The sequence below is a fragment of the Salmo salar genome, chromosome 15 (genome assembly GCF_965601325.2).
Source record: "Salmo salar chromosome 15, fSalSal1, whole genome shotgun sequence".
Lineage (NCBI taxonomy): Eukaryota > Metazoa > Chordata > Actinopteri > Salmoniformes > Salmonidae > Salmo > Salmo salar.
Window position 1 is genome coordinate 46,850,654 of NC_138305.1, and position 27,115 is coordinate 46,877,768.

Sequence of the window (27,115 nt, forward strand, 5' to 3'; positions counted from 1 at the left end):
CAGTACTTGACTTTGTTGTCCTTAAGCCATTCTGCCACCACTTTGGAAGTATGCTTGGGGTCATTGTCCATTTGGAAGACCCATTTGCGACCAAGTTTTAACTTCCTGACTGATGTCCTGAGATGTTGCTTCAATATATCCACATAATTTTCCTCCCTCATGAAGCCATCTATTTTGTGAAGTGCACCAGTCCCTCCTGCAGCAAAGCACCCCCACAACATCATGCTGCCACCCCCGTGCTTCACGGTTGGGATGGTGTTCTACGGCTTGCAAGCCTCCCCCTTTTTCCTCCAAACATAATGATGATCATTATGGCCAAACAGTTCTATTTTTGTTTCATCAGACCAGAGGACATTTCTCCAAAAAGTACGATCTTTGTCCCCATGTGCAGTTGCAAACCGTAGTCTGGCTTTTTTTATGGCGGTTTTGGAGCAGTGGCTTTTTCCTTGCTGAGCAGCCTTTCAGGTTATGTCGATATAGGACTCGTTTTACTGTGGATATAGACACTTTTGTACCTGTTTCCTCCAGCATCTTCACAAGGTCTTTTGCTGTTATTCTGGGATTGATTTGCACTTTTCGCACCAAAGTACGTTAATCTCTAGGAGACAGAACGCGTCACCTTCCTGAGCGGTATGACGGCTGCTTGGTCCCATGGTGTTTATGCTTGCATACTATTGTTTGTACAGATGAACGTGGTACCTTCGGCATTTGGAAATTGCTCCCAAGGATGAACCAGACTTGTGGAGGTCTACAATTCTTTTTCTGAGGTCTCGGCTGATTTCTTTTGATTTTCCCATGATGTCAAGCAAAGAGGCACTGAGTTTGAAGGTAGGCCTTGAAGTACATCCACAGGTACACCTCCAATTGACTCAAATGATGTCAATTAGCCTATCAGAAGCTTCTAAAGCCATGACACAATTTTTGGGAATTTTCAAAGCTGTTTAAAGGCACAGTCAACCAAGTGTATGTAAACTTCTGACCCACTGGAATTGTGATACAGTGAATTATAAGTGAAATAATCTGTCTGTAAGCAATTGTTGGAAAAATGACTTGTGTCATGCACAAAGTAGATGTCCTAAACGACTTGCCAAAACTATAGTTTCTTAACATGAAGTTTTGTGGAGTGGTTGAAAAATGAGTTTTAATGACTCCAACCTAAGTGTATGTAAACCTCCGACTTCAACTGTATATAAGGTCTGTCGGTCTCATCGTTCAACACAAAGTTATTTCGTGGCATGACTCTGACCCTCCGGGCAGGACAACTGTAGTGGAGCCTTGGCCTCTTCCAGATCATAAGCCAACCACCGCTGGCTTACAGTCAATCTCCCAGCTACAACTGCTCCAAACCGACCTCGTATTATGCACTTTGCATATTTGGGCTTTGATAGTAGACATTAATCAGAGATCACTGTGATCCTTATCAAAATTGAAAAATGTATTATGTTTCTTTACACTTTATAGTTATTTCTGCATAATGTTGCCTTTTGTAGGTGGAGCGAAGTTTAGACCAATTCAATTTCACCTCAATTCAATAATGAATTTGAATAAATGTTATATTCAGTTAATACATTGGAAATCCCCCTGTGTATCAGGTTTAAGGTAAGACCCAGGCGCAGACAGTGTCGAAGTAACACCGTTTATTACTCAAACAGGGGGAGGCAAAAGGACAGGTCAAGAGCAGGCAGAGGTCAGAATCCAGAAAGGTGGGGCAAAGGTACAGGATGGCAGGCAGGCTCAGGGTCAGGTCAGGCAGAGGTCAGTAATCCAGATAGGTAGGGCAAAGGTACAGGAAGGCAGGCAGGGTCAGGGCAGGCAGGAATGGTCAAAACTAGGAAACAAGAACTATAGCAAAGACCGGAGCAAGGGAGAAAATGGTGGTAGGTTTGAACAAACAAAACAAACTGGCAACAAACAAACAGAGAACACAGGTATAAATACACAGGGGATAATGGTGAAGATGGGTGACACCTGGAGGGGGGTGGAGACAATCACAATGACGGGTGAAACAGATCAGGGTGTGACACTTTTAATTAAACTTTTGTTTTTGATTTCAATTCATTCAAGTTGAATTATGATGCGCAGACTTGTCTTTCAATTGAATATGGTTATGCCTGCAGGGCATGGCACAGACATGGATTTTTTCTACACCTGTTTTGAAGCGATCATGTTCTGTTTTGACTGAGTGAAGTTATAACACCTAGTGATGTTATATGTCTGCCTGGCAGTCTGAATATAAATTAGAGTATTCACGCCTGGTGAATTTCCTGTAGTGACAATTTTTCCCCCAGACATATTTCTATTATTGTGTATGCAAGTCAACATGTTCGGCTGCGTCCCTCAGAAGTGGGACAGCTGGGCAGGGTGCGGTGTATGATATCTTTCAGATAAGATCCATCAGCTTCAGCAAGGCTGTGGTGAGGAGGAGAACCCCATGTTCTCTTTTTCAGCTCACATCGTTTCACACTAAACAAGTTGAGGCCGCTTAGTACTATTTTTACATGCAAACCAGCGAGTCAGCATTTTCTCAAACCTGTCACATAGCCTGCATAACACAATCATCAGTAAAAATGCATTGTATGTCATCTAGCTGCCATGAACAGCAGAGAGAGGCCTTTGTGTCAGCACCAGCCACTCTCACACACGCCTACACTCGTATAAAAAAAAGGGTTCTTCAGCTGTCCCCATAGGAGAACCCTTTTTGGTTCCAGGTAGAACCCTTTTGGGTTCCATGTAGTATGCTCTGTGGAAAGGGTTCTACATGTAACCCAAAAAGGTTATACCTGGAACCAAAAAGGGTTCTTCAATTTAAAGCACAAAAGGCTGGACAGGAGGACAGGCAGGCGATTCCTCAAGGGTCATTGAACCCAGCAGGAGGTTGTCTTCACATACTGAAAATAACACTTCCTCCATCTGATTGAGACCAATTCAGCTTTATGAGCTGCCTATGTCTTAGGACGGAGTCACACTTAGTCTGTCTGGACAGGGTGTCCAGATCTACATATCTTGCATTACTCATCTCATATGTACTGTATACACTGTATTTTATACCATCTATTGCATCTTGCCTATGCCACTCTCGTTGCTCATCCGTATATTGATATGTATATATTCTTATTCCATTCCTTACATAGATTTGTGTGTATTAGGTAGTTGTGGAATTGTTAGATATTGCTGCACTGTCAGAACTAGAAGCACAAGCATTTCGCTACACTCGCATTAACATCTGCTAACCATGTGTATGTGACCAATACCATTTGATTTGTTCTGGGTTGTGAAGAGGTGGAGGGTAGTGGTGAACTTCAGATGCATCTGCTGAGGTAACGCTCTGTGACAGATCACTTTCAGAGAGTGGATTCCTGGATTCCACTAGCTCATGATGGTGCATTCCTCATGAGCGCTAACCAGCTAAAACAGTTCTGTTTACCTTCTGAGACCTCAGGCTCATGGTAACTGAGAGTTCATAACCCCTTATGTAACACACTCGCATGTGAACACAAGTGCAAGCACACACGCATGTGCACACTCACATACACACTCACTCTCTACAACTCAAATGTTAGATAAAAATGTTTTATTTCATTTTATAAGAAAGGAACAAGGGCCTAGTGTGGTTGAAGATGACCCAATTATTTTGTTGTTGTATCTTATTAGCAATATAAGTCGTTTAGTTGGGTGTTGCGTTGAACTGTTCTGACCTTACATTTAAGGAGAAATCAAGTAATCTAAATGCATGCTCTTTTAATGTGACTTCTAAGTAGTTAATGGGCATAATTACTGTAAATAAATAAAATGGGTTGCAAAGGCAAAATGGGTAAATTATCATATGATGTCTCATGATCAACAAAGGATCCATGTGAATTAGTCAGTGACCTAATAGTCAAGAGGGACTTCCATTGTCCATCCATGGCTCCAGTCCATTCCACACATTGCATAACAATAACCTGTCGTCTTCTCTCTTTACCCAGGTGTGGACATCCTGAAGTTGGTGGCAGCTCAGATTGGCAGCCAGTGGATCGACATGTACCAGTCCCTGGCCAATGCCACAGAGCGCGAGGTGGCAGCCTTCTCCAATGGCTACCAGTCGGACCACGACCGGGCATACGCTGCCCTGCAACACTGGACCATCCGCGACGGGGACGCTAACTTGGCCAAGCTCATCAACGCCCTGCACCGCCACCGCCGCATCGACGTGGTGGAGAAGATACGGGGCGTCATGGAAGACAATCCTCAGGTATGCTCTACTACAGTACCTTGAATCTCTGGCATAAAGAATTTGTTATGTCTCCCAGTGTACTCACCCATCTTGAATCACAGGTGGGCTCTTTGGACTAAATGACATTCCTCACTTATGAGTCTTCAGGCTCTCATATTATCTCATTAAATCTCCAGTGTACCAAGTCACTTCACATGCACACAAACATAGAAATCACATATGGAATGCCAACGTTAGTTTTAAAGCAGTCACAAGCGGGGTGGCCAACCCTCCTGCCTTAAGTGCCCTTTTGACTGTCCTGGCTTGGCCTCCTAGTGCTATAGAGGTCAGAGGGTTCAGAGGGAACAGTGGATCGTTCATCGCCGTCCACTTTTCTTCTCTTTCTCCCCTCTGTCAGATACAGTTCATATTATCCCCATGTCCAGTTTCCTTGGCTGCTCAAGGTTAGATTCTTACAGTTAAGGGCTTGTCATAGTCGTCTTAGGAAATATATTGAGACCTGTAGATATCTTATAGGCTGCCTTTTGTAATTCTGCTTGTCATCACCACTTAATAATGTTGCTAATATATGGTGTGGTTTATCTCAATCCATGGTGGATGAGATAGCAGGTAATACATAATTTTGTGAGGGGGAATAGGGAAGCAGAAACGGAGTAGGGAGCATAGTGTGCTGGAGGCTCCTCCCTCCCTCGTCTCCCATGTTCCCTCATTAAACTCTTGGCCACTTCTACAGGTTTTCTCCTCATTCCATTAAATTAGCACTGGGTCATGTGGTGTAAGTGACGTGAGAGTAAAAAACCACCAGGAAATGATCATACATCCGTCATGTGCCTCACTGGTACCAGACAGAAATATTGCAGACAGAGTGTACTGTAGGTCTACACGTATGCTATTCCTCCTTAGAGAGCTATAAAGTACAACCGTGTGGTTCCATTGACATAAGACTTCCCCAGCCGTGTGAGTCATAAAGGAGGTCTGTGTGTGGTGATTCCACCAGAGTGGGCTGGCTGTCTTATGTGTGGGAGGAATGGAGCCAAGGAGGGAGGGAGAGAGGGAGGAAAGGAGGGAGGGAGAGGATGCATTTTCCTGCTGCCACCCCAGTCTTGTTTATTCATTAAGACACAGTTTGGAGCTAAGCTCCGTGACTGGGTTATTTTTACACAAACCACAGGTGGTGAGCCCCAAACATTGCTAATCTCCCTTCCTCCCCAGTTGATACTCTCTCGTTCCAATAGAGTGATTTCATCATAGCTGTAAGGCAAGGAGCCTGAAGAGGAAAGGACAGAGGCTGATCCAGGGTGTGTGTGTGTGTGTGTGTGTGTGTGTGTGTGTGTGTGTGTGTGTGTGTGTGTGTCAGCATGTACATGTAATACAGCATTAAAAAAATACAAATATTTCACCAGGTAAACTAGTTGAGAACATGTTTTCATTTACAACTGCGACCTGGCCAAGATGAAGCAAAGCAGTGCGACAGAAACAACACAGAGTTAAACATGGAATAAACAACCGTACAGTCAATAACACAATAGAAGAAAGAAAGTGTGTGTGCAAATGGCAAGGCAATAAATAGGCCATAGTATCAAAGTAATTACAATTTAGCAGATTAACACTGGAGTGATAGATGAGCAGATGATGGTGTGTAAGTAGTGATACTGGTGTGCAAAAGAGCAGCAAAGTAAATAAAACAATATGGCGATGAGGTAGGTAGATTGGGTGGGCTATTTACAAATGGAATATGTACAGCTGCAGCGATCGGTTAGCTGCTCAGATAGCTGATGTTTAAAGTTAGTGAGGGAAATGTAAGTCTCCAGCTTCAGCGATTTTTGCAATTCTTTCCAGTCACTGGCAGCAGAGAACTGGAAGGAAAGGCGGCCAAAGGAGGTGTTGGCTTTGGGGATGACCAGTGAGATATACCTGCTGGAGCGCGTGCTACGTGTGGGTGTTGTTATCGTGACCAGTGAGCTGTGATAAGGCGGAGCTTTACCTAGCATAGACTTATAGATGACCTGGAGCCAGTGGGTCTGGCGACTAGAGCATACAGGTCGCAGTGGTGGGTGGTATAAGGCGCTTTGGTAACAAAACGGATGGCACTGTGATAGACTACATCCAATTTGCTGAGTAGAGTATTGGAAGCTATTTTGTAGATGACATCGCAGAAGTCGAGGATCGGTAGGCTAGTCAGTTTTACTAGGGTAAGTTTGGCGGTGTGAGTGAAGGAGGCTTTGTTGCGAAATAGAAAGCCGATTTGATTTTGGATTGGAGGTGTTTGATATGAGTCTGGAAGGAGAGTTAACAGTCTAGCCAGACACCTAGGTATTTGTAGTTGTCCATGTCTTCTAGGTCAGAACCGTCCAGAGTAGTGATGCTAGTCGGGCGGGCGGGTGCGGGCAGCGAACGGTTGAAAAGCATGCATTTGGTTTTACTAGCATTTAAGAGCAGTTGGAGGCCACGGAAGGAGCGTTGTATGGCATTGAAGCTCGTTTGGAGGTTAGTTAAGTGTCCAAAGAAGGGCCAGATGTATACAGAATGGTGTTGTCTGCATAGAGAGGGATCAGAGAATCACCAGCAGCAAGAGCAACATCATTGATATATACATTGAAAAGAGTCGGCCCGACAATTGAACCCTGTGGTACCCCCATAGAGACTGCCAGAGGTCCGGACAACAGGCCCTCCGATTTGACACACTGAACTCTGTCTGAGAAGTAGTTGGTGAACCAGGCGAGGCAGTCATTTGAGAAACCAAGGCTATTGAGTCTGCCGATAGGAATACGGTGATTGACAGTCGAAAGCCTTGGCCAGGTCGATGAAGACTGCTGCACAGTACTGTCTTTTATCGATGCCGGTTATGATATCGTTTAGTACCTTGAGTTTGGCTGAGGTGCACCCATGACCAGCTCGGAAACCGGATTGCGCAGCGGAGAAGGTACGGTGGGATTCGAAATGGTCAGTGATCTGTTTATTAACTTGGCTTTCAAAGACTTTAGAAAGGCAGGGCAGGATGGATATAGGTCTATAACAGTTTGAGTCTAGAGTGTCACCCCCTTTGAAGAGGGGGATGACCGCAGCAGCTTTCCAATCTTTAGGGATCTCGGACGATACGAAAGAGAGGTTGAACAGACTGGTAATAGGGGTTGCAACAATGGCAGCGGATAATTTTAGAAAGAGAGGGTCCAGATTGTCTAGCCCAGCTGATTTGTACGGGTCCAGGTTTTGCAGCTATTTCACAACATGCAGCTCTTACCTGTGTCAGCGTGTGTTGGTATGAGTGTGGAGCAGGATGTCCTCATGTTTCATTTTGCAGATGACCCACTCCTCCAAGTCATGGTCCCAGGGAGAGGTGACCCATAGCTGCTGTGTGAGTCTCTCCTCCAGCCCTCTGTCTCAGCTGGTTAAGGCCTGACTGATGTCACTGCACTGTTAGTGTTAAATGAGGCCTACCCATAAACCACTCACGCTGAAGGGCCTTGGCACAATGTAGTAGTGCACACCAGGACACAGAGAATATTTTCCTGATAATGTCACTGAAAAAACAGTTTTGCCCAACCATATGTTCAAAATACCAAATAATGTGTTTTTTCTTTCCACTGTCTGTTTCATTGCCGCTGATAAAGTCTAGGGCACGTCTTATGATGATTTAGACAGCAAGGAACCTGACTTACAGTACATGTACTTGTTGTGATTTTAAAAGGGCCGGCAGACAAAACACCCTCCTCGCCACCGCAGCTAGAAGTGAAATGAGAACCAATCTGCAGAAGTTGGAGCGTCAATCTGCTCAGCATGTTATGTTGCAGTAGGATATGTGTTTTCTATGGGAGGTGTTTCTGGGGCTGTCTCCCTCTCTCCTCTGTGCCCCAGATAGACACGTTTAAACCTGCTATAAAAGCACTCAGTCATCTGAATGAGGCATATAGACGCACAGATGAAACAAAAGTTGGCTCTCTGTGGCACGGAAATCCTCAGGTCAACTTCCCATAAACTGCTTTAACAGAATGAGTTTCAAGTTTTATTAGTCGTATGTACAGGATACATATGGTACACACCGTCCAACGAAATGCTTACTTGCAGGTTCCTTCTCGACAATGCAATGTGTGTGTGTCTGTGGGGATGATTGTATGTCTGTATGGGAGTGTGCGTGAGTGTATGTGTGCTAAGGTGCAGAGAGTCAGTCCAGTTCAAGTGTTCAGCAATATGATGGCTTGTAGATTGAAACTGTCTCTGAGCCTGTTGGTGTCAGACCTCATGCTCCAATACGTCTGCCCGATGGTAAGGGAGTGAACAGCTTGTGACTGGGGTGTGTGGGGCCCTTGATGATGCTGCAGAACTTCCTCAGGCACCGTTTTGAGTAGATGTCCTGGATGGATGGGAGCACAGTCCCAGTGATGTACTGGACCATCTTCACCACCTGCTGGAGGGCCTTGCGGTCGCAGATCGATGGAGTAATTCCTGTACCAGGCCATGATGCAACTAGTTAGGATGCTTTCGATGGTGCAGCAGTAGTATTTGGAGAGGACCCAGGGTAGCATGCCTAATTTTCTTTATCCGCATTAGGAAGTAGAGGCGCTGTTGCACCCTCTTGACAAGAGTGGTGGTGCTGGTCCATGTCAAGTCCTCGGTGACGGCGAGGAACTAAAAACTACTGACTCTATCTACTGCAGTCCCGTTGATATGTATCGGGACATGTTCCTCCCTCTGCTTCCTGAAGTCAACAGTCAACTCCTTTGTTTTGCTGACGTTGAGGAAGAGGTGGTTGTACTGGCACCACAATGCCAGTTCACATTCCTCCTCCCTTATAGGCTGACTTTTCCTTGGTGGTTATCAGGCCTACAACCGTGGTGTCGTCAGCAAACCTGATGATGGAGTTGGTGTCGTGCAAAGCCACGCAGTCGTAGGTGAACAGGGAGTACAGCAGAGGACTGAGGACAAACCCCTGGGGGGCCCCTTTGTTAAGAGTCAGAGTGAAGGAGGTATTGTTGCCAATCATCACAGCCTGTGGTCTAGTCTTCAGGAAGTCCAGGATCCAGTTGCAGAGGGTGGTGTCCAGATCCCAGGGCCCTGAGCTTGGTGTCGAGCTTAGAAGGAACAATAGCGTTAAATGCTGAACTTTAGCCAATGAACAGCATTCTCACATAGGAGTTCCTATTGTCCAGAAGTGTTAGGGCTGTGTGAATAGCAATGGAAGTTGTTTAGTGCTTCGTTGGTTGTTGGGTTTATCCCCAGTTGGGACAAAGGTCCCTACTACTTTGAACACCAGAAAGACAGTGTGGTTTCTCTCAATAGCATCTATCTGACTAATTGGTTTCAGGACAGCCAGTAAATATGTTATGTGAGGAGGAGAAGTAGGAAGAAACCCATTCATCACTTCTGTTGGGGAAGATGTTAAGTGTCAGCTGTAACATCAGTGATTGCAGTGTCCCATGGCTCCTGTCTGACAGAGAGGCAGAGATAAGAGATGCCTTCTTTTTTTCACTTTTATTTAACCAGGTAGGCCATTTGAGACCAAGTTCTCATTTACAACTGGGACCTGGCCAAAATAAATCAAAGCAGTATGACAAAAACATCAACATAGAGTTACACATATAAACAAACGTACAGTCAATAACACAATAGAAAACATTTTATGTACATGTCACGTCCTGACCAGCAGAGGGCGTAATGGTGTTCATTTTGGTCAGGATGTGGCAGGGGTTTTGTGTGTGTGAATGGTTGTGTTGGTGATTGGGACTCTCAATTGAAGGCAGGTGTGTTGAGTTGCCTTTGATTGGGAGTCCTATATAGGAGTGTGTGTTTTTCTTTGGGGTTGTGGGTAGTTGTTTTTGCACTGCGTTTGTATAGCCTGCAAAACTGTTGCTGTCTGGTTTATTGTTTTTCCTGTGGATGCCTTACTTGAGTTTATTAAAAGTATGAGTATTCACATTCCCGCTGCGCCTTGGTCCATTTCTGAAGACAGCTGTTACAGTATAGTGTGTGCAAATGTAGAAGAGTAGGAAGGTAAGGCAATAAATAGGCCATAGAGGCAAAATAATTACAATTTAGCATTAACACTATAGTGTTAGATGTGCAGATGATGATGTGCAAGTAGAGATACTGGGGTGCAAAGAGCAAGAAGATAAATAACAATATGGGGATGAGGTAGTTGGGTGTGCTATTTACAGATTGGCTGTGTGCAGGTACAGTGATCGATAACTGCTCTGACAGCTAATGCTTGAAGTTAGAGAGGGGGATATAAGTCTCCAGCTTCAGTGATTTTTGCAATTCGTTCGAGTCATTGGCAGCAGCGAACTGGAAGGAAAGGCCAAAGTAAGTGTTGACTTTGGGGATGACCAGTGAAATATACCTGCTGGAGCACATGCTACGGGTGGGTGTTGCTATGGTGACCAGTTGCTATGGTGACCACTGAGATAAGGCGGAGCTTTACCTAGCAAAGACTTATAGATGACCTGGAGCCAGTGGGTTTGGCGATGAATATGAAGCGAGGGCCAGCCAACAAGAGCATACAGGTCGCAGTGGTGGGTAGTATATGGGGCTTGGTGACAAAATGGATGGCAATGTGATAGACTACATACAGTTTGTTGAGTAGAGTGTTGGAGGCTATTTTGTAAATGACATCGCCGAAGTCAAGGATCAGCAGGATAGTCAGTTTTACGAGGGTATGTTTGGCAGCATGAGTGAAGGAGGCTTTGTTGTGAAATAGGAAGCCGATTCTAGATTTAATTTTGGATTGGAGATGCTTAACCTCTTGGGGCTAGGTGGGACGCTAGCGTGCCACCCGTGGTGCACTCCATCAACAGCAGGTGCATTTCAAGAGCGGCAAATTTGAATCCAAATAAATGTCAAAATTCAAATTTTTCAAAAATACAACTATGTTACACCATTTGAAAGATAAACATCTCCTTAATCTAACCACGTTTTACGATTTCAAAAAGGTTTTACGGCGAAAGCATAAATTTAGAGTATGTTAGGACAGTACATTTACAAGAGTTGTGTGTAATGTTTTGTCAAGTCAAAGACAGGGTCACCAAAACCATAAAACCAGCTAAAATGATGCACTAACCTTTTACAATCTCCATCAGATGACACTCCTAGGACATTATGTTAGACAATGCATGCATTTTTAGTTCTATCAAGTTCATATTTATATCCAAAAACAGCGTTTTACTATGGCATTGATGTTGAGGAAATCGTTTCCCTCCAATAACCGGCAGTCAAGTCAGCGTCACAAATTAAATAATTAAAATTAGAAAACATTGGTAAAATATTATATTGTCATTTAAAGAATTATAGATTTACATCTTTTGAACGCAATCAACTTGCCAGATTTAAAAATAACCTTACTGGGAAATCACACTTTGCAATAATCTGAGCACTGCGCCCAGAAAAATACGCGTTGCGATACAGACTAGACGTCATGTTGGGGAGATCTAAAATCGAAAATACTATGTAAATAATCCATTACCTTTGATTCTCTTCATCAGATGTCACTTCCAGGTATCACAGGTCCATAACGAATGTAGTTTTGTTCAAAAAAGCTCATCATTTATGTCCAAAAATCTCCGTCTCGTTAGCACATGATGTAAGCCAGCCGGACTTCTCGTCATGAACGAGGGGAAAAAATATATTTCCGTTCGTTCAAACATGTCAAACGTTGTATAGCATAAATCATTAGGGCCTTTTTTAACCAGAACATGAATAATATTCAAGGTGGACGAATGCATACTCTTTTATAACGTATTGGAACGAGGGTACCCAACATGAACTAGCGCGCCAGGTGTCTAATGGGACATCAACGTTCCATGGCTCTTGTTCGGTCAGATCTCCCTCCAGAAGACTCAAAACACTTTGTAAAGGCTGGTGACATCTAGTGGAAGCAATAGGAAGTGCCAAAATATTCCTAAACCCCTGTGTTTTTCAATGGGATAGGTTTAAAGTCAATACAACACATCAGGTATCCACTTCCTGTCAGAAAATGTCTCAGGGTTTTGCCTGCCAAATGAGTTCTGTTATACTCACAGACACCATTCAAAGAGTTTTGGAAACTTTAGAGTGTTTTCTATCCATATATAATAAGTATATGCATATTCTAGTTACTGGGTAGGATTAGTAACCAGATTAAATCGGGTACATTTTTTTTATCCAGACGTGCAAATGCTGCCCCCTAGACCCAACAGGTTAATGTGAGTCTGGAAGGAGAGTTTGCAGTCTAACCAGACACCTAGGTATTTGTAGTTGTCCACATATTGTAAGTCAGAACCGTCCAGAGTAGTGATGCTAGTCGGGTAGGCGGGCGGGTGCGGGCAGCAATCGGTTGAAGAGCATGCATTTAGTTTTACTAGCATTTTAAAAGCAGTTGGAGGCCACGGAAGGAGTGTTTTATGACATTGAAGCTCGTTTGGGGGTTTGTTAACACAGTGTCCAAAGAAGGGCCAGATGTATACAGAATGGTGTTGTCTGCATAGAGGTGGATCAGAGAATCACCAGCAGCAAAAGCGACATCATTGATGTATACACTGAAAAGAGTCGGCCTGAGAATTGAACCCTGTGGCACCCCCATAGAGACTGCCAGAGGGCCGGACAACAGGCCCTCCGATTTGACACACTGAACTCTGTCTGAGAAGTAGTTGGTGAACCAGGCGTGGCAGTCATTTGAGAAACCAAGGCTATTGAGTCTGCCGATAAGAATGCAGTGATTGACGGAGTCGAAAGCCTTTACCAGGTCGATGAGGGACGGCTGCACAGTACTGTCTTTTATCGATGGCGATACAAAAGAGAGGTTGAACAGGCTGGTAATAGGGGTTGCAACAAATAAACAACAGTGTCCTACATAACCAAAGTGATGCTTGGGTGTCTCAGTATTAGCACTTATGTCTTGAAACAGCAACATATGAAGATTCACTTCAATGGTAAAGGCTCTCTTTACCCACAATGTCTTATGACATTGCAGTTTTTTCAGAGCCTACTGTATTTTTCTGCTGAATAGGGTTTATGAATAGACATGCAACACATCTCTCCACAATTAGTAATTACTCACTTGAATTATTCACAGCCACTCTGCAGGGAATGATTATTAAGCAGATTCACTAAAGTGTTGTTTTTGATCTAATTAAAATGTAGATGTTCTCTGTCTCTGTCTCAGTAGTTCCTCCCTCCACAGGGCCTGACCCTCTAGTGTGTTTGTGTGTTTGAGTGTGTGTATGTGTGTGCATGCATGCACCTGTTTGTTGGTGTGATGAATCTCACTGTCCCTAACCTGGGATTTTATCAGGGCTGAGTGGTTCTGTGTTACATGCTATGTCAGTGACTCGGCCAGATCACACTCTCTCATCTAATGACTCAGTCACTGGCTACTAACTGACAACTCAGAAGCTTCTGGAACAGTGACACCATTTCCCCTGTTTTCTCCTAACTCTCCATGATGAGTGTTTTGTTTGTAGCCTCTAGGGTTTCTCTTGAGGGTTAGTTGGTAGGTTTTGTAACATCTGTTTGTAACATAATTTGGCCACATATGTTCTCTGTGGGAGGCGGGAGGGAGCAGTGCTCTTATCACAGTAGATGTGTGTCATCCCCTGCCAAACTGACCTAGTGCACAGACTAACTTGTTATTGAATAGGGGAGATAGCAGGGGCTGCATATGGGTCATACATACACACAGATGTACAGTAAGTGAAGTCTATCTGATGCCACATCGAGCTGTTTTATATCAGATTTTATGTTAGCATCAGAAGTTTTCCATTGTGTTCCTGTGAAGCCATATTGAACTGTGTTTTATTGGATTTTCAGCACTGAAGGTTTTCCATTGCATTTCCATCACCTGTATGAAATGCCCTCTACCATGTCCTTTGTGCTTCACGTCACAGAGCAGAGCCTTTTTTTCTACAGTACCGAAGACAAATATTATTCTACCAAGAGCTCATCCGGTTCGGGCACGAACAGTTCACACCATTACCATACCAAATAAGACTGTTATTTGTGTCTTCCCTGGGCCCCAGGGCAGACTCAGTGGTGTACTATGCCTGTTAGTGTGTGACTGGGCACATGTGGTCCGTGGGCAGTACATTCCTGTCTGTGCAAGTCCACAGAATCCCTTTCATGGCTGGCCGGTTGTGTACGCTCCCTGAGGCAAGGAAGAGAGAGGCGCGGGTGCGAGTGTGGGTGGTCTGGGGCTGGGAGGATGGCCCCGCTGTGTCACCCGACCCGGGCTGCATGGGGCTGGGGCTTGGCACACAGGAACTCCCTGTCCTGTCCCTGTGCTCTGTCCGGACACCAGCATGACTCAGGACACTGCTTTCTCAGCCATTGTTTCCCGACACTGACTCTGACCCGCTCTTTCTCTCTTGTCTGTCTCTGTCTCTGTCGCTCTCCCACCCCCCTCTCTCTATATATCTCTCTTCCTCCTTTCTCTCTCTCTGCAGTTTGATCTGAACCAGCTGATGACCGCTGTGAATGTTACCCCGAGCCACAGTCCTGTCCACAAGCCTTTGGATTCTCCTCGGGTGCTGGTGGAGCAGTCTCCTGTGCACCGGACCAAGGGTTTCTTCCCCGACGAATCAGAGCCCCTTCTCCGCTGTGACTCCACCTCCAGCAAAGACTCCGCCCTCAGCAGGACCGGCTCGTTCATTACCAAAGGTGAGCACATATGACGCAGTCCTGTTTCAGTAACTATGCTAGACAATGTCTCTTAGAGGTGATGTACTTGCATTTACTGCCCCCTTCTGGTTACCAATTGCACCTGATTCTATACTCATTATAGGAAGTCATCAACTATGAAAACCTTGAGAAATAAAGGGAAAGGGGGAAACCTAATCAATTGCGCAACTGAATGTATTCAACCGAAATGTGTCTTCCACAGTTAACCAAACCCTTCTGAATCAGATGCATCTTAGTCATCATAAGAATGACTGGGCTTTTATTCCCAGTTAGTCATTCATGATTTCCTATTATATGGACAACAACAAGCTGTAGCTAACATCAACACTATGTTATAGTCTGTCCTCCTCCTCATTCTGACGTTGTTTTCTTTCCCCTCTCTTCCTCTGTGACTTCCAGAGAAGAAAGACACGGTGCTACGTCAGGTCCGGCTGGACCGGTGCGACCTGCAACCCATCTTCGACGACATGCTGCACATCCTGAACCCTGACGAGCTGCACGTTATCGAGGAGATCCCCATGGCCGAGGACAAACTGGACCGCCTCTTTGAGATTGCCGGGGTCAAGAGCCAGGAGGCCAGCCAGACCCTGCTGGACTCGGTCTACAGCCACTTGCCTGACCTCCTATAGGCCGCTGCTGTGGTGCTATAAACCTCTACTGTGGTCAGGGGACACCCCACTTCCTTCTACTGCAAACCCTTCCTTCCCGGGTATGGCTTCCTCTCTTGCCTCACACCCCCCACCCCCCCAAGTAGCGAGAGACTACTTGATTCTGGCTACAGTTACCTACTCGCCTTCGAGACCTCCGATGGGTTCCCCTTGGCTATCCTCCATTCCTAGTAGCCTGACTGAGTCCCCCACTCCTACAATAATCAGGGAGCCTCCCTCCCCTCTCTGGAAGTCTCCTTCCATCACTCCCCCCATGTTGAGGGAAGAGGACCAGGCTGTCCCCATCTCTCACCAGTTGGCAAGCCTGCCTGCCTGGAGGAAGGGCAGGACAGAGGGGCCAGGCTCTGTACCCCAGCCTGGAGTTCTGGACAGACAGACGCCTCGATACCACCACCATCACCACTATGCTCATTAAACCACTGCTATTGCCCTCGTGTCAATGTAACGTTAAAACAGTGTTCTCTCGACATTTTGGAGCTTATTGTGGGTGTATCAGCCAGTGCTATAAACCAGTATTCACTCATTCATGCAAGCAAACTTCAACAACACACACTCATGCACAATGTCTAACAGTGTAAAACATACTATGACGCACACTCATGGTGCGCAATGTCTAACACTAATAGTATGTAGTATGATTGATGCACTAATTCTTGTTCTTTGAGTAACATAACCATTTAATTGGTATGCATTCTGCCACATGTGCTTCAATGTCTCTTTGAAATGCTGTTTACTAACATTTCACAATGTATTATCATTTTTAGCTTTTAGATTTCTTAGCAACTATGTTTGTCATGAATATACGGGCATTCTGATGATTCCCAGCTTTGTGTAAGACATGCATAGTTATTCCATATTCTACTTGAATCTGACTGTCACCTGGATTGTGGTACTTGATTAAAACAGAAGATAATGTACAACTAAAGTTCCTTCCAGATCTTAAAAAAGCACCACCAAAAAACATGTTGCTGTAAAAGGGTCAGTATTCAACTCACAAATGCTACGAAAGGAACACAGACTGTCTTTTTGCCAAGCCAGTCATATCAAGCTACTCTGGTGCTAGACTTGAAATTCTCTGGTTGTGCATAATACTAGGATGATATGGGGGGGGCTTGCTGGACAATGGCTGCTGAAGTATTCTGGACTTTGGAGGGTAAAGAAGATACAGCTGCTGTGGACTTTGCTGGACTGAATTGAAAAGTGCTGTTTGAGCTATCCGCTTCTCTGTTGGGTTTAATGTAAGAGTGCGACTGTGAGCGTATAGTACGAGTCTGAAACGTTGAAGCTGAGGTTTGAATACATGTACTCTGGTGGCTGTTTTAAAACTTAACACGTGTAACCAGTATGTTTACTATTATGTAACCTCTTAAATCAAACCAATTAAAGTTCCAGAATTTGTCATAATGTGGAGTGTGTCTTACTTCTATGACATATTTACTGCATTTTTCTTTCAGCAATAATTTTTTACAGTAACTTGTTTTATACTGTTGCTCATGATAAAGCACAAAACCTAGTGTGTGATTTGATATTCATTATGTCTGTTTTCTGAAGGTAGTTTTGGTTACAATTTCTCTTCCTGATAAGAAGATTTTCCTTCTGTTCTGAAATTCTCCTCGTGTTATTGTGGGGCTGGTACTTTTCCAAATTCAAGGAGGAAAGGAGCTAAATGTTGATACTGTAGCCGCACAGTCTTTCCTGTAATGTGACACAGATATAATGGGGTGGCGTTTTACTGCAAAGGCTGTTAAGATGTATTTAGTCTCCATAAAAGACTGTCTGGTGTTGTCTGTGTGTATGATAATAGGTAAGGGAGATGGACCTGGGGCTGGGGCTGGGGAGGGGTAGGCTTCTTTCATCTCAACCCAGTCACTAGCGTATTGGAGAGAGGACAAAACATCCCTGCTCTATTTGATCCTGTAGGTGTCTCCGTGCTTCAAAATGTGCACAGTATGACAGCACAAAAGGCAAAGAAGATTCAGTAATAACATACTACCGTAATTTCCGGACTATAAGCCGCAACTTTTTTCCCACGCTTTGAACCTCGCGGCTTAAACAATGACGCGGCTAATATATGGATTTTTCACGCTTTCAAAAAAAATGTCTCCAAAAAAACACATTCTGTGACGTGCTCAGTTTTTGGGCGGCATGAAGCTTTCATTAGACCAATGAAATTGCCGAACGGGTTAAGGTCAAACAACTTTTTTGTTTACTGTTTAGATTAAATCGAGCGCTCGATTTAATCTCATGGATGAAAGTGACGAGAGCGACAATAAAAACGATCCAATATCGGATGAAGCAATTCTGAGGCTATTCAACTCCGACACCGAAGGAGATGACTTCAGTGGTTTCAGTGCACAGGAGGAGGAAGATAGTGACCAATGACTTTCTTGGTAGGCTACTGTTTACTGCTAATTTTTTATTTTTTGTTACAAGCCGTGTTTCGTTAAAGCCTATTTATTTTTGTTACAAGCCGTGTTTCGTTAAAGCCTATTTATTTTTGTTACAAGCCGTGTTTCGTTAAAGCCTATTTATTTTTGTTACAAGCCGTGTTTCTTTAAAGCCTAATTATTTTTGTTACAAGTCGTGTTTCGTTAAAGCCTGGGATAGGATTAAGTAATCCTTCTAACCCTCCCCCCCCACCCCCCCCCCCCCCAAAAAAGATATAGATGTACTATTGTAAAGTGGTTGTTCCACTGGATATCATAAGGTGAATGCACCAATTTGTAAGTTGCTCTGGATAAGAGTGTCTGCTAAATTACGTAAATGTAAATGTAATGTAAAGTTAATTTGTTTCAATGTACCGGTAGGCACCTGCGGCTTATAGACATGTGCAGCTTATTTATGTTCAAAATAATATTTTTTTTTAAATTCAGTGGGTGCGGCTTATATTCAGGTGCGCTCAATAGTCCGGAAATTATGGTAGTTCAATGTTCAGTCATAACCACTACATATCGGTCTTGGACAATATCTCCATAGATCAGTGGTGTAAATTACTTAAGTAGTACTTTAAAGTATTTTTACTTAAGTTGTTTTTTGGGGTATCTGTACTTTACTGTTTATATTGTTGCAAATTTTTACTTTTACTTCACTACATTCCTAAAGAAAATAATGTACTTTTTACTCCATATATTTTTGCTGACACCCAAAAGTACTTGTTACATGTTGACAGGAAAATGGTCCAATTCACACACTTATCAAGACAACATCCCTGGTCATCCCTACTGCCTCTGATCTGGCAGACTCACTAAACACATGCTTGCTTTGTAAATTATGTCTGAGTGTTGGAGTGTTCCCCTGGCTGTGCGTCAAATTAAAAAAATAATGGTTCCGTCTGGTTTGCTTATTATAAGGAATTTGAAATTATTTTTACTTTTGATACTTAAGTACATTTTAGCAATCCCATTTACTTTTGATACTTAAGTATATTTAAAACCAAATACTTTTAGACTTTTACGCAAGTAGTATTTTACTGGGTGACTTTTACCTGTCATTTTCGATTAATGTATCTTTACTTTTACTCAAGTATGACAATTGAGTACTTTTTCCACCACTGCCATAGATTATGTTATGCATCTGTGGCATCACACTTCACATAACAAGAACACTTATTCTTACTTATTCTTACACACAATATTGCTATATCTAATAATGTCTTTGTATTTATTCAATAATAGTCGGCACATTTAAGCAGGATTGTTCTTGCCAGACAGCCTGATGCTGATGTTACATGGCAGACGATTAGATAACACTGATTTCTGGTGACTCATTGACAGCCTGGCTGATCTGGTATTTCAGTACATTTTTTTATGTTGAAGCGATGCCAATGTCTGCCAAAGGAATGTCGTTCATCAAGTCACATCACTGTTGTCTCAGCAAATGCCATCACAAATAATTTGGCACAATTAACTTGTGCACTTTAACTCAATACTCAAATTCTTCTACTTATTCAGCAGTCAACGGTTGTGCATTCATACATACAGCAGAGCCTACCGTACACCAGTAACAAAACCAGTTGAAGTTTCTGTGGTTTACTTTTAAATGTGGTCATAAAGTGAGCAAAACTAGTACTTACTAATAACGACCAATGTTGGTTACAGGGTGACAGTCTCCTGATGTCAGGGATAAACATCTTAATTCCGAACATCAAATACTCTGTAGCTGGGAGACCTTCCCTCCTACATCGATAGCCTAGCTGCTATCTGACATTTGACATGGTGCAGGAAACAACCCCCTAATGAACCAGCAAGTCACAATTGAACTATGTTCAACATTGCGTTGCTGGGAGAGCCACTGTAAAAAGTCCTGACTCAGATACTGTAGATGCTAGGCTACTGATCTTGAGAGGGTCTCCTGGCTGCTCTTCCACTGAAAATGATTGAACAGTCTGGGGACTGTATGTGCAGAGGTGTGAAGTATCATACACTCAGGGCACTGTGTGTGAAGAAAGGCTCTCATAGGGGGAAAGGGGAGGGATCTCTCATATTAAACCTCAGCCTCTGACACAAAATATCAATTTAATCAATTTTAAGTTCAAGTTGTTATCAAGGTTTAATCCTAGACACATGAAAAGAGATGGGGAAAGGGCCAATGAAACGGGCATATTCCACCCACACGAGTTGCTGACTCCAGGTGGTGGGGTTGGCGGAGACGAGGCAACGAAGAGTCTCCAGGTCCTGATTGGCTCACTCCAACTGGCCGTTAGATTGGGGGTGAAAACCAGAGGACAGGCTGGCCAACGATCCAATGAGAGTGGAGAACGCCTTCCAGAACCGGGACGAGAACTGAGGACCCCGATCGGAGACTGATAAAGGAATCTTATATCTTAATGATAATAATCAACAATCAATAAGCCTTGACTAATTCCCAAGGTTTCTAAGACAATGGGTTAAATAATTAGGCAAGGACTCAGCTGTCTGCAAAAGGTTCATTCGGCTTTATTCATGAGAACGTTCTGAGGTCAAGATAATAAAACAGTCATTATATAGTTTCTCTCTTTACTTACGCTCATGCATTTACACACAAACTGTTGGTGAACTGCATCCCCCCTTTGACTTCCCACACTGTTTATCACTATCCTGCTCTGCCTGTTCCTTTCCCTCAAGGTTAGGAACCCCTTGAAGTTTTTACTCCCTCTACCATATGTCCCCTGCTCTCTTGGGCACACTAAATACACACACACATTTCTCTCCCTCTCCAGCCTCTACTAGACTTTCTGGGACTAATCGGACTAATCGATCATTACATTGATTATTCATTAAGCATGCTACATGACTTATAATTCATAATGGTTTATTGATTCATTTACCTTAATTAGATAATTCTCTTATCAGAGACCATGTCGACCGGAAGTCCATGGAGCCGGAAGACGTGTTGCTCCATGAGCTGTGCCGTCTCCTTGGCTGAGGGTAACTTGGGAAGGGGAATAAAATGGGCAGCTTTAGAAAACCTATCCACCACCGTCAGGATCGTGGTGTTGCCATCTGACGGAGGAAGACCAGTAACAAAGTCCAGGGATATATGGGAACAGGGGCAGAGAGGAACAGGGAGTGGTTGAAGAAGGGCAGCCGGAGCTTGCCGTGCAGTCTTATTTTGTGGACACACAATGCAGGTGGCGATGAATGTGGAGACATCAGGAACCATGGAAGGCCACCAAAAGCATTAACAGAGGAAAGCCAGGGTCTGACGGGAGCCTGGTTGGCAGGTCAATCTCGAGGAATGTGTCCATTCCAGGACCGGGGAATGAGGGAGTCGAGGTTCATGGGATGCTCCCGGACTGTGAGCTTGTCTTTAACCTCCTCCGATAATCAGTGAAGGAACATGTCGAAAAGAGATTCCGGGTTCCAGGCACTATCAGCGGAAAACGTGTGAAAGTCTACAGCATCGTCTGCCACACTACGGCAGTTTTTTAAACTTTTATCCCTTTTCTCCCCAATTTTGTGGTATCCAATTGGTAATTACAGTCTTGTCTCATTGCGGCAACTCTCATACGGATTCGGGAGAGGCAAAGGTCGAGAGCCGTGCGCCCCCAAAACACAACCCACTGCGCCCTTCGGAAGGCCTCTCACTACGGGAGTTTTGACGCAGTTTGAGTAGCTTCCAGGCAGCCTCTCTCCCGGACAACGGAGAATCTAACACCTTCCTTACCTCCTCCATGAACTCCTCCAGACTGAGGCAAACGGTGGATTGTTGCTCCCTCACCGCTTTCACCCAGGCGAGAGCCCTTCGAGCGATCAGAGGGAAACAAAGAGGACTGCAGCTTGAAGATGAGGTAGCACTGGCAGAGAAACACTCGGCAGCTTCTTGGATTTCTGGCGTAGAGGGGTTCTCAGGAAGCCAGGATAGACTGGGGAGAAGCACCGCTGGTAGGGGTGTTACTGAGAGTCTGGGGAGTTACCGTAGAGGCTTGCTGCCTAGTAGAATATCCGTTGAATTGCTCCAGCAATACATTAAAAGCATGGTTATGGCGCATTCTGCCAAGTTCTGGAGTCCTTCCATAAGGTTATGAAGTAACTCCTCGTGTCTTCCAATAGTGGCTCCTTGGGAGGAGACAGCGTTGCAGAGCTGGTCTGAGTCTGCTGGGTCAGTCATGGCCAGTTTGTACTATCAAGGCTCAGGCTAAGATCCAGATGCAGACACAGGAGGCGGATAGGGAAGCACAGCCGAGAGCTGCCCAGTGACACGAGCCTACCAGACAAGCTAAAGTACTTCTATGCTCGCTTCGAGGCAAATAACACTGAAACATGCATGAGAGCACAAGCTGTTCCGGAAGACTGTGTGATCACGCTCTCCGCAGCCAATGTGAGTAAGACCTTTAAACAGGTCAACATTCACAAGGCCGCAGGGCCAGACGGACTACCAGGACGTGTAATGCGAGAATGTGCTGACCAACTGGCAAGTGTCTTCACTGACATTTTCAGCCTCTCCCTGTCCTAATATGTAATACCAACATGTTTTAAGCATACCACCATAGTCCCTGTGCCCAAGAACACTAAGGTAACCTGCCTAAATGACTACCGACCCATAGAACTCACATCTGTAGCCATGAAGTGCTTTGAAAGGCTGGTCATGGCTCACATCAACACCAATATCCCAGAAACCCTAGACCCACTCCAATTTGCAAACCGCCCAAACAGATCCACAGATGATGCAATCTCTATTGCACTCCACACTGCCCTTTCCCACCTGGACAAAAGGAACACCTATGTGAGAATGCTATTCATTGACTACAGCTCAGCGTTCAACACCATAGTGCCCTCAAAGTTCATCAAGTTCATCAATAAGCTAAGGACCGTGGGACTAAACACCTCCCTCTGCAACTGGATCCTGGACTTCCTGACGGGCCACCCCCAGGTGGTAAGGATAGGTAACAACACATCCGCCACGCTGATCCTCAACACAGGGGCCCCTCAGGGGTGCATGCTCAGTCCCCTCCTGTACTCCCTGTTCTCTCATGACTGCACGGCCAGGCACGACTCCAACACCATCATTAAGTTTGCCGATGACACAACAGTGGTCACCGACAACGACGAGACAGCCTATAGGGAGGAGGTCAGAGACCTGGCCGTGTGATGCCAGGACAACAACCTCTCCCTCAACGTGATCAAGACAAAGAAGATGATTGTGGACTACAGGAAAAAGATGACCGAGCATGCCCCCATTCACATCGACGGGGCTGTAGTGGAGCAGGTTGAGAGCTTCAAGTTCCTTGGTGTCCACATCACCAACAAACTAACATGGTCCAAGCACACCAAGACAGTCGTGAAGAGGGCACGACAAAACCTATTCCCCCTCAGGAGACTGAAAAGATTTGGCATGGGTCCTCAGATCCTCAAAAGGTTCTACAGCTGCACCACCGAGAGGATCCTGACTGGTTGCATCAATGCCTGGTATGGCAGCTGCTCGGCATCCGACCACAAGGCATTACAGAGGGTAGTGCGTACGGCCCAGTACATCACTGGGGCAAAGCTTCCTGCCATCCAGGATTGCTGTACCAGGCGGTGTCAGAGGAAGGCCCTAAAAATTGTCAAAGACTCCAGCCACCCTAGTCATAGACTGTTCTCTCTGCTATCGCAGGGAAAGCGGTACCGGAGCGCCAAGTCTAGGTCCAAGAGGCTTCTAAACAGCTTCTACCCCCAAGCCATACGACTCCTGAACATCTAATCAAATGGCTACCCAGACTATTTGCATTGCCCCCCCCCCCCCCTCCTTTTACACCGCTGCTACTCTCTGTTGTTGTCATCTATGTATAGTCACTTTAATAACTCTACCTACATGTACATATTACCTCAGTTACCTCGACTAACTGGTGCCCCCGCACATTGACTCTTTACCGGTACCCCCTGTATATAGTCTCTCTATTGTTATTTTACTGCTGCTCTTAAATTACTTGTTACTTTTATTTCCTATTCTTATTCGTATGTTTAAAAAATATATATATTTTTTAACTGCATTGTTGGTTAAGGGTAAGTAAGCATTTCAATGTAAGGTATTGTTGGTACCTGTAAGGTACCTGTTGTATTTGGCGCACGTCACTAATAACATTTTATTTTGTTTTATTTGGATTTGATAGTACGAGTCTCAGAGTTTATTATAGTACAAGGGTCAAGAAAAAGGTAGGTCAAGTCAGGCAGGTACAGGACGGCAGGCAATCGGTAGGTCAAGGCAGGCAAAGAGTCGTAATCCAAATCAGAGTCAGGCAGGTACAGGAAGGCAGGCAGGATCAGGGTCAAGATAGGCAGAAAGGTCAGAACTGGGAAGACTAGAAAAACAAAAACTAGAGCACAGGAAATATGGGAACACACTGGAATGACTTAACGGGACAAGACGAACTGGCATCAGATAAACAGAAAACGCAAGTATAAATACATAGGGGATAATGAAGGGAGATGGGAGACACCAGGTTGGGGGTGGAGACAAGCACAAAGACAGGTGAAACAGATCAGGGTGTGACAGTTGTTACAAAACAAAATGGGTGAAAAGTCAAGGGGTGTGAATACTTCCTAAAGGAACTGTATATGTACATAGCTACCTCAATTACCTTGCACCCCTGCACATTGACTCAGTACTGGTACTCCCTGTATCTAGCCATGTTATTTTTTACTTGTTATTGCTATTCGTTATTCACTGTGTATTTATTCCTTTTGTCACTATTTCTACATGTATTTATTTTATCTTTATCTTTAACTCTGTATTGCTGGAAAATGACCCATAAGTAAGCATTCAGTGTTAATCTACACCTGTGGTTTACAAAGCACATGACAAATAAAATGTGATTTGATTGTATGCAACATTTAACTTTTTTCACAACTGCCATGGGTTTGGTGCCAAATCATTTACAAAAAATACATACTGACATAGTAAAATAAATAAAAGTGTGTAAAAAAATTTTTTATCATGGATTCCATGCTTCAATGGTATTAACTAAATGTATGGTTTTATTTAGGATAATGTTTTACAGCTTTTTTGGTCTATTTTTTTATTTTTAAATCTTCTTACTTGATGATTGTATATATGTTACATGTGATAATGCCACACTGAGGGCCAGAGATAATTACAGACACCTGTGATACTCTGAAGTACTGTACCCATATTTTTTTAAAACCAACATTCCAGTAATATACCCTCCGCTTGCAACCGTAGGTAAAAGACAACTAAGTAAAACATATAAAATGTTCAGTTTCAATAACAATCTAAATCAGAAATACTGTATGTTGCATTTCAACAATACCAACGTTAGTAGAGCACAGCACAGCAATCGCTACACCTCTGAGAGAAACATAATGCATTCTTTAGATTCTTATTGAAATACCATGTGACTTCTCTACCCATCCTGATGATTGGGTTTCACGAAAAGCAGTCTGCCCTGGTTGTGATGTCACAAGCAACCTACTTAAACCATTTGTTCCCAATTTTTTGCCGACATACCACTATGAAAGTCTTATACTATTAGTAACCCTTACATGGCTCCTACATGTAAGGGTTATTAAAAAGCAATATGGAGTACCATATTGCTTTTTGAAAAAGTATAGCCCTGTTACCCACTTTGCCAAGGCCTGTATTCCCCCAAGTCACCAACATTTACCTACAGTATATGCAGCTATCTGCTGCACACCCCAACCCTGTTATTTGCATATCTTAGTACTGTGACCACTGACCTGTTATACCCTAACCATTTCCTATATAAACTCAAAGTACATTACATTAGCCTCATTCACTTTTTGTCTACCACAAACTTGTTACCAAAAAGGATGTTAAAGGGCAGTAGACTTCCATTCAGACTCATTACCTGTAGGAGCCTAGTACATCTCTACATTACATTACTCATATACTTGTAAACCAGGTCAATTCATGGGCATAAAGCTTGATATTCATATAAAACAGTTCTACCCCAGTGCCCAAGCCTCAACGTTCATAGAAAAACAGATTTACACCTGCACTGCCGCCCTTATATACCCATACAAACCAGATTTACACCTGTTGCTATGTTCAATACTTTGATAAAACAGGTCTACCCTATTTACCAAAACTCACTTAAACCAGGTATACCCGTGTGAAAGAGACACTGAACAAAACTATTAACATGATATATTTGTTATATTAACATACTAATTGTGCTTAAGGGTCTACAGTGAGGGAAAAAAGTATTTGATCCCCTGCTGATTTTGTACGTTTGCCCACTGACAAAGAAACGATCAGTCTATAATTTTAATGGTAGGTTTATTTGAACAGTGAGATACAGAATAACAACAAAAAAATCCAGATAAACGCATGTCAAAAAAAAGAATCAGCAGGGGATCAAATATTTGTTCCCTCTCTGTATACATCGCCAATCTCCCCTGAAATAACAAACTATCCGTTTACAGTCAGAATCACTGATTTAAGCATATGTAAAGGCTAATGGGTAATGGCAAAATCCTCTGTAGGATCATCTTCATGAAGTATATTGATAACCCAACAACGTCAATTTAGTTAATTAAATATAATACGTTTCCTTTTCACTGTGTATTCATCTGTCACTGTTCAATTCAAGTTGTGTGTATTCACTGCTTTGTATTCTATTGTAAAACGGACTGTCGCTTAACCAGAGCGATCAAGTGTATTTTAGTTTTGTTGAGACACAATGTTCATGACAGTTCAGACAATGCATAGTCACTGACCCACTGCACTGGTGTTTTTACATGATGACCTTTTACTTGTAATTTATAACGATGGTTGTGCTGATGGCTCAAGTGTGTCTGTGCTCTGCTCTTCAATACGAATTCAGTTTCATTCAGTGACACAAGGAAACAGAATAAATAATGAAACCTGTTGAGCAGGTGCTCTGTCACAGTCAGTCCCTTACTATATTTCAGGAATTCTTCCCGTAGTTCACGGTGTTAAGGGCGTGGCAGTCAGTAAACGGTGTGGGATGTGGGTTTTGAGTCTCCCTGCAACGTACAATAATACACTTGTCAACCAGAACAGTAAGGAGAAGCAAGGTAAGGTATTTTTGTTAGTTTGTTTTTCAGTGAAATGATACATGAGGATGATAGTGAAGAAATGAATAATAATTTAGGTCAATGTTAAAAGGAGGGGGGAAAGAGACAGAAATTGG

At 43.7% G+C, this 27,115-nt stretch overlaps 2 protein-coding genes across 6 annotated transcripts in view; both read left to right on the top strand.

The window, feature by feature from the left end:
• The window catches only part of tnfrsf21 (tumor necrosis factor receptor superfamily, member 21), a 38,101-nt gene extending 21,175 nt beyond the window's left edge, over positions 1 to 16,926 (top strand). For both annotated transcript variants that reach the window (XM_014144600.3, XM_082961824.1), the window contains 3 exons: positions 3,966 to 4,231; positions 14,620 to 14,833; positions 15,254 to 16,926. In XM_014144600.3, the coding sequence (XP_014000075.2) occupies positions 3,966 to 4,231; positions 14,620 to 14,833; positions 15,254 to 15,483 (710 nt within the window). In that variant the 3' untranslated portion in view covers positions 15,484 to 16,926. The remainder of the gene's footprint in view (positions 1 to 3,965; positions 4,232 to 14,619; positions 14,834 to 15,253) is intronic.
• A 9,975-nt stretch (positions 16,927 to 26,901) lies between these two features.
• Positions 26,902 to 27,115, top strand: part of LOC106599432 (uncharacterized) — a 38,975-nt gene continuing 38,761 nt past the window's right edge. For 3 of the 4 annotated variants that reach the window (XM_082961826.1, XM_082961827.1, XM_082961828.1), the window contains exon 1: positions 26,902 to 26,999. The gene's annotated coding sequence lies outside the window, so the exon portion shown is untranslated. The remainder of the gene's footprint in view (positions 27,000 to 27,115) is intronic. The other variant, XM_082961825.1, reaches the window with a different exon arrangement.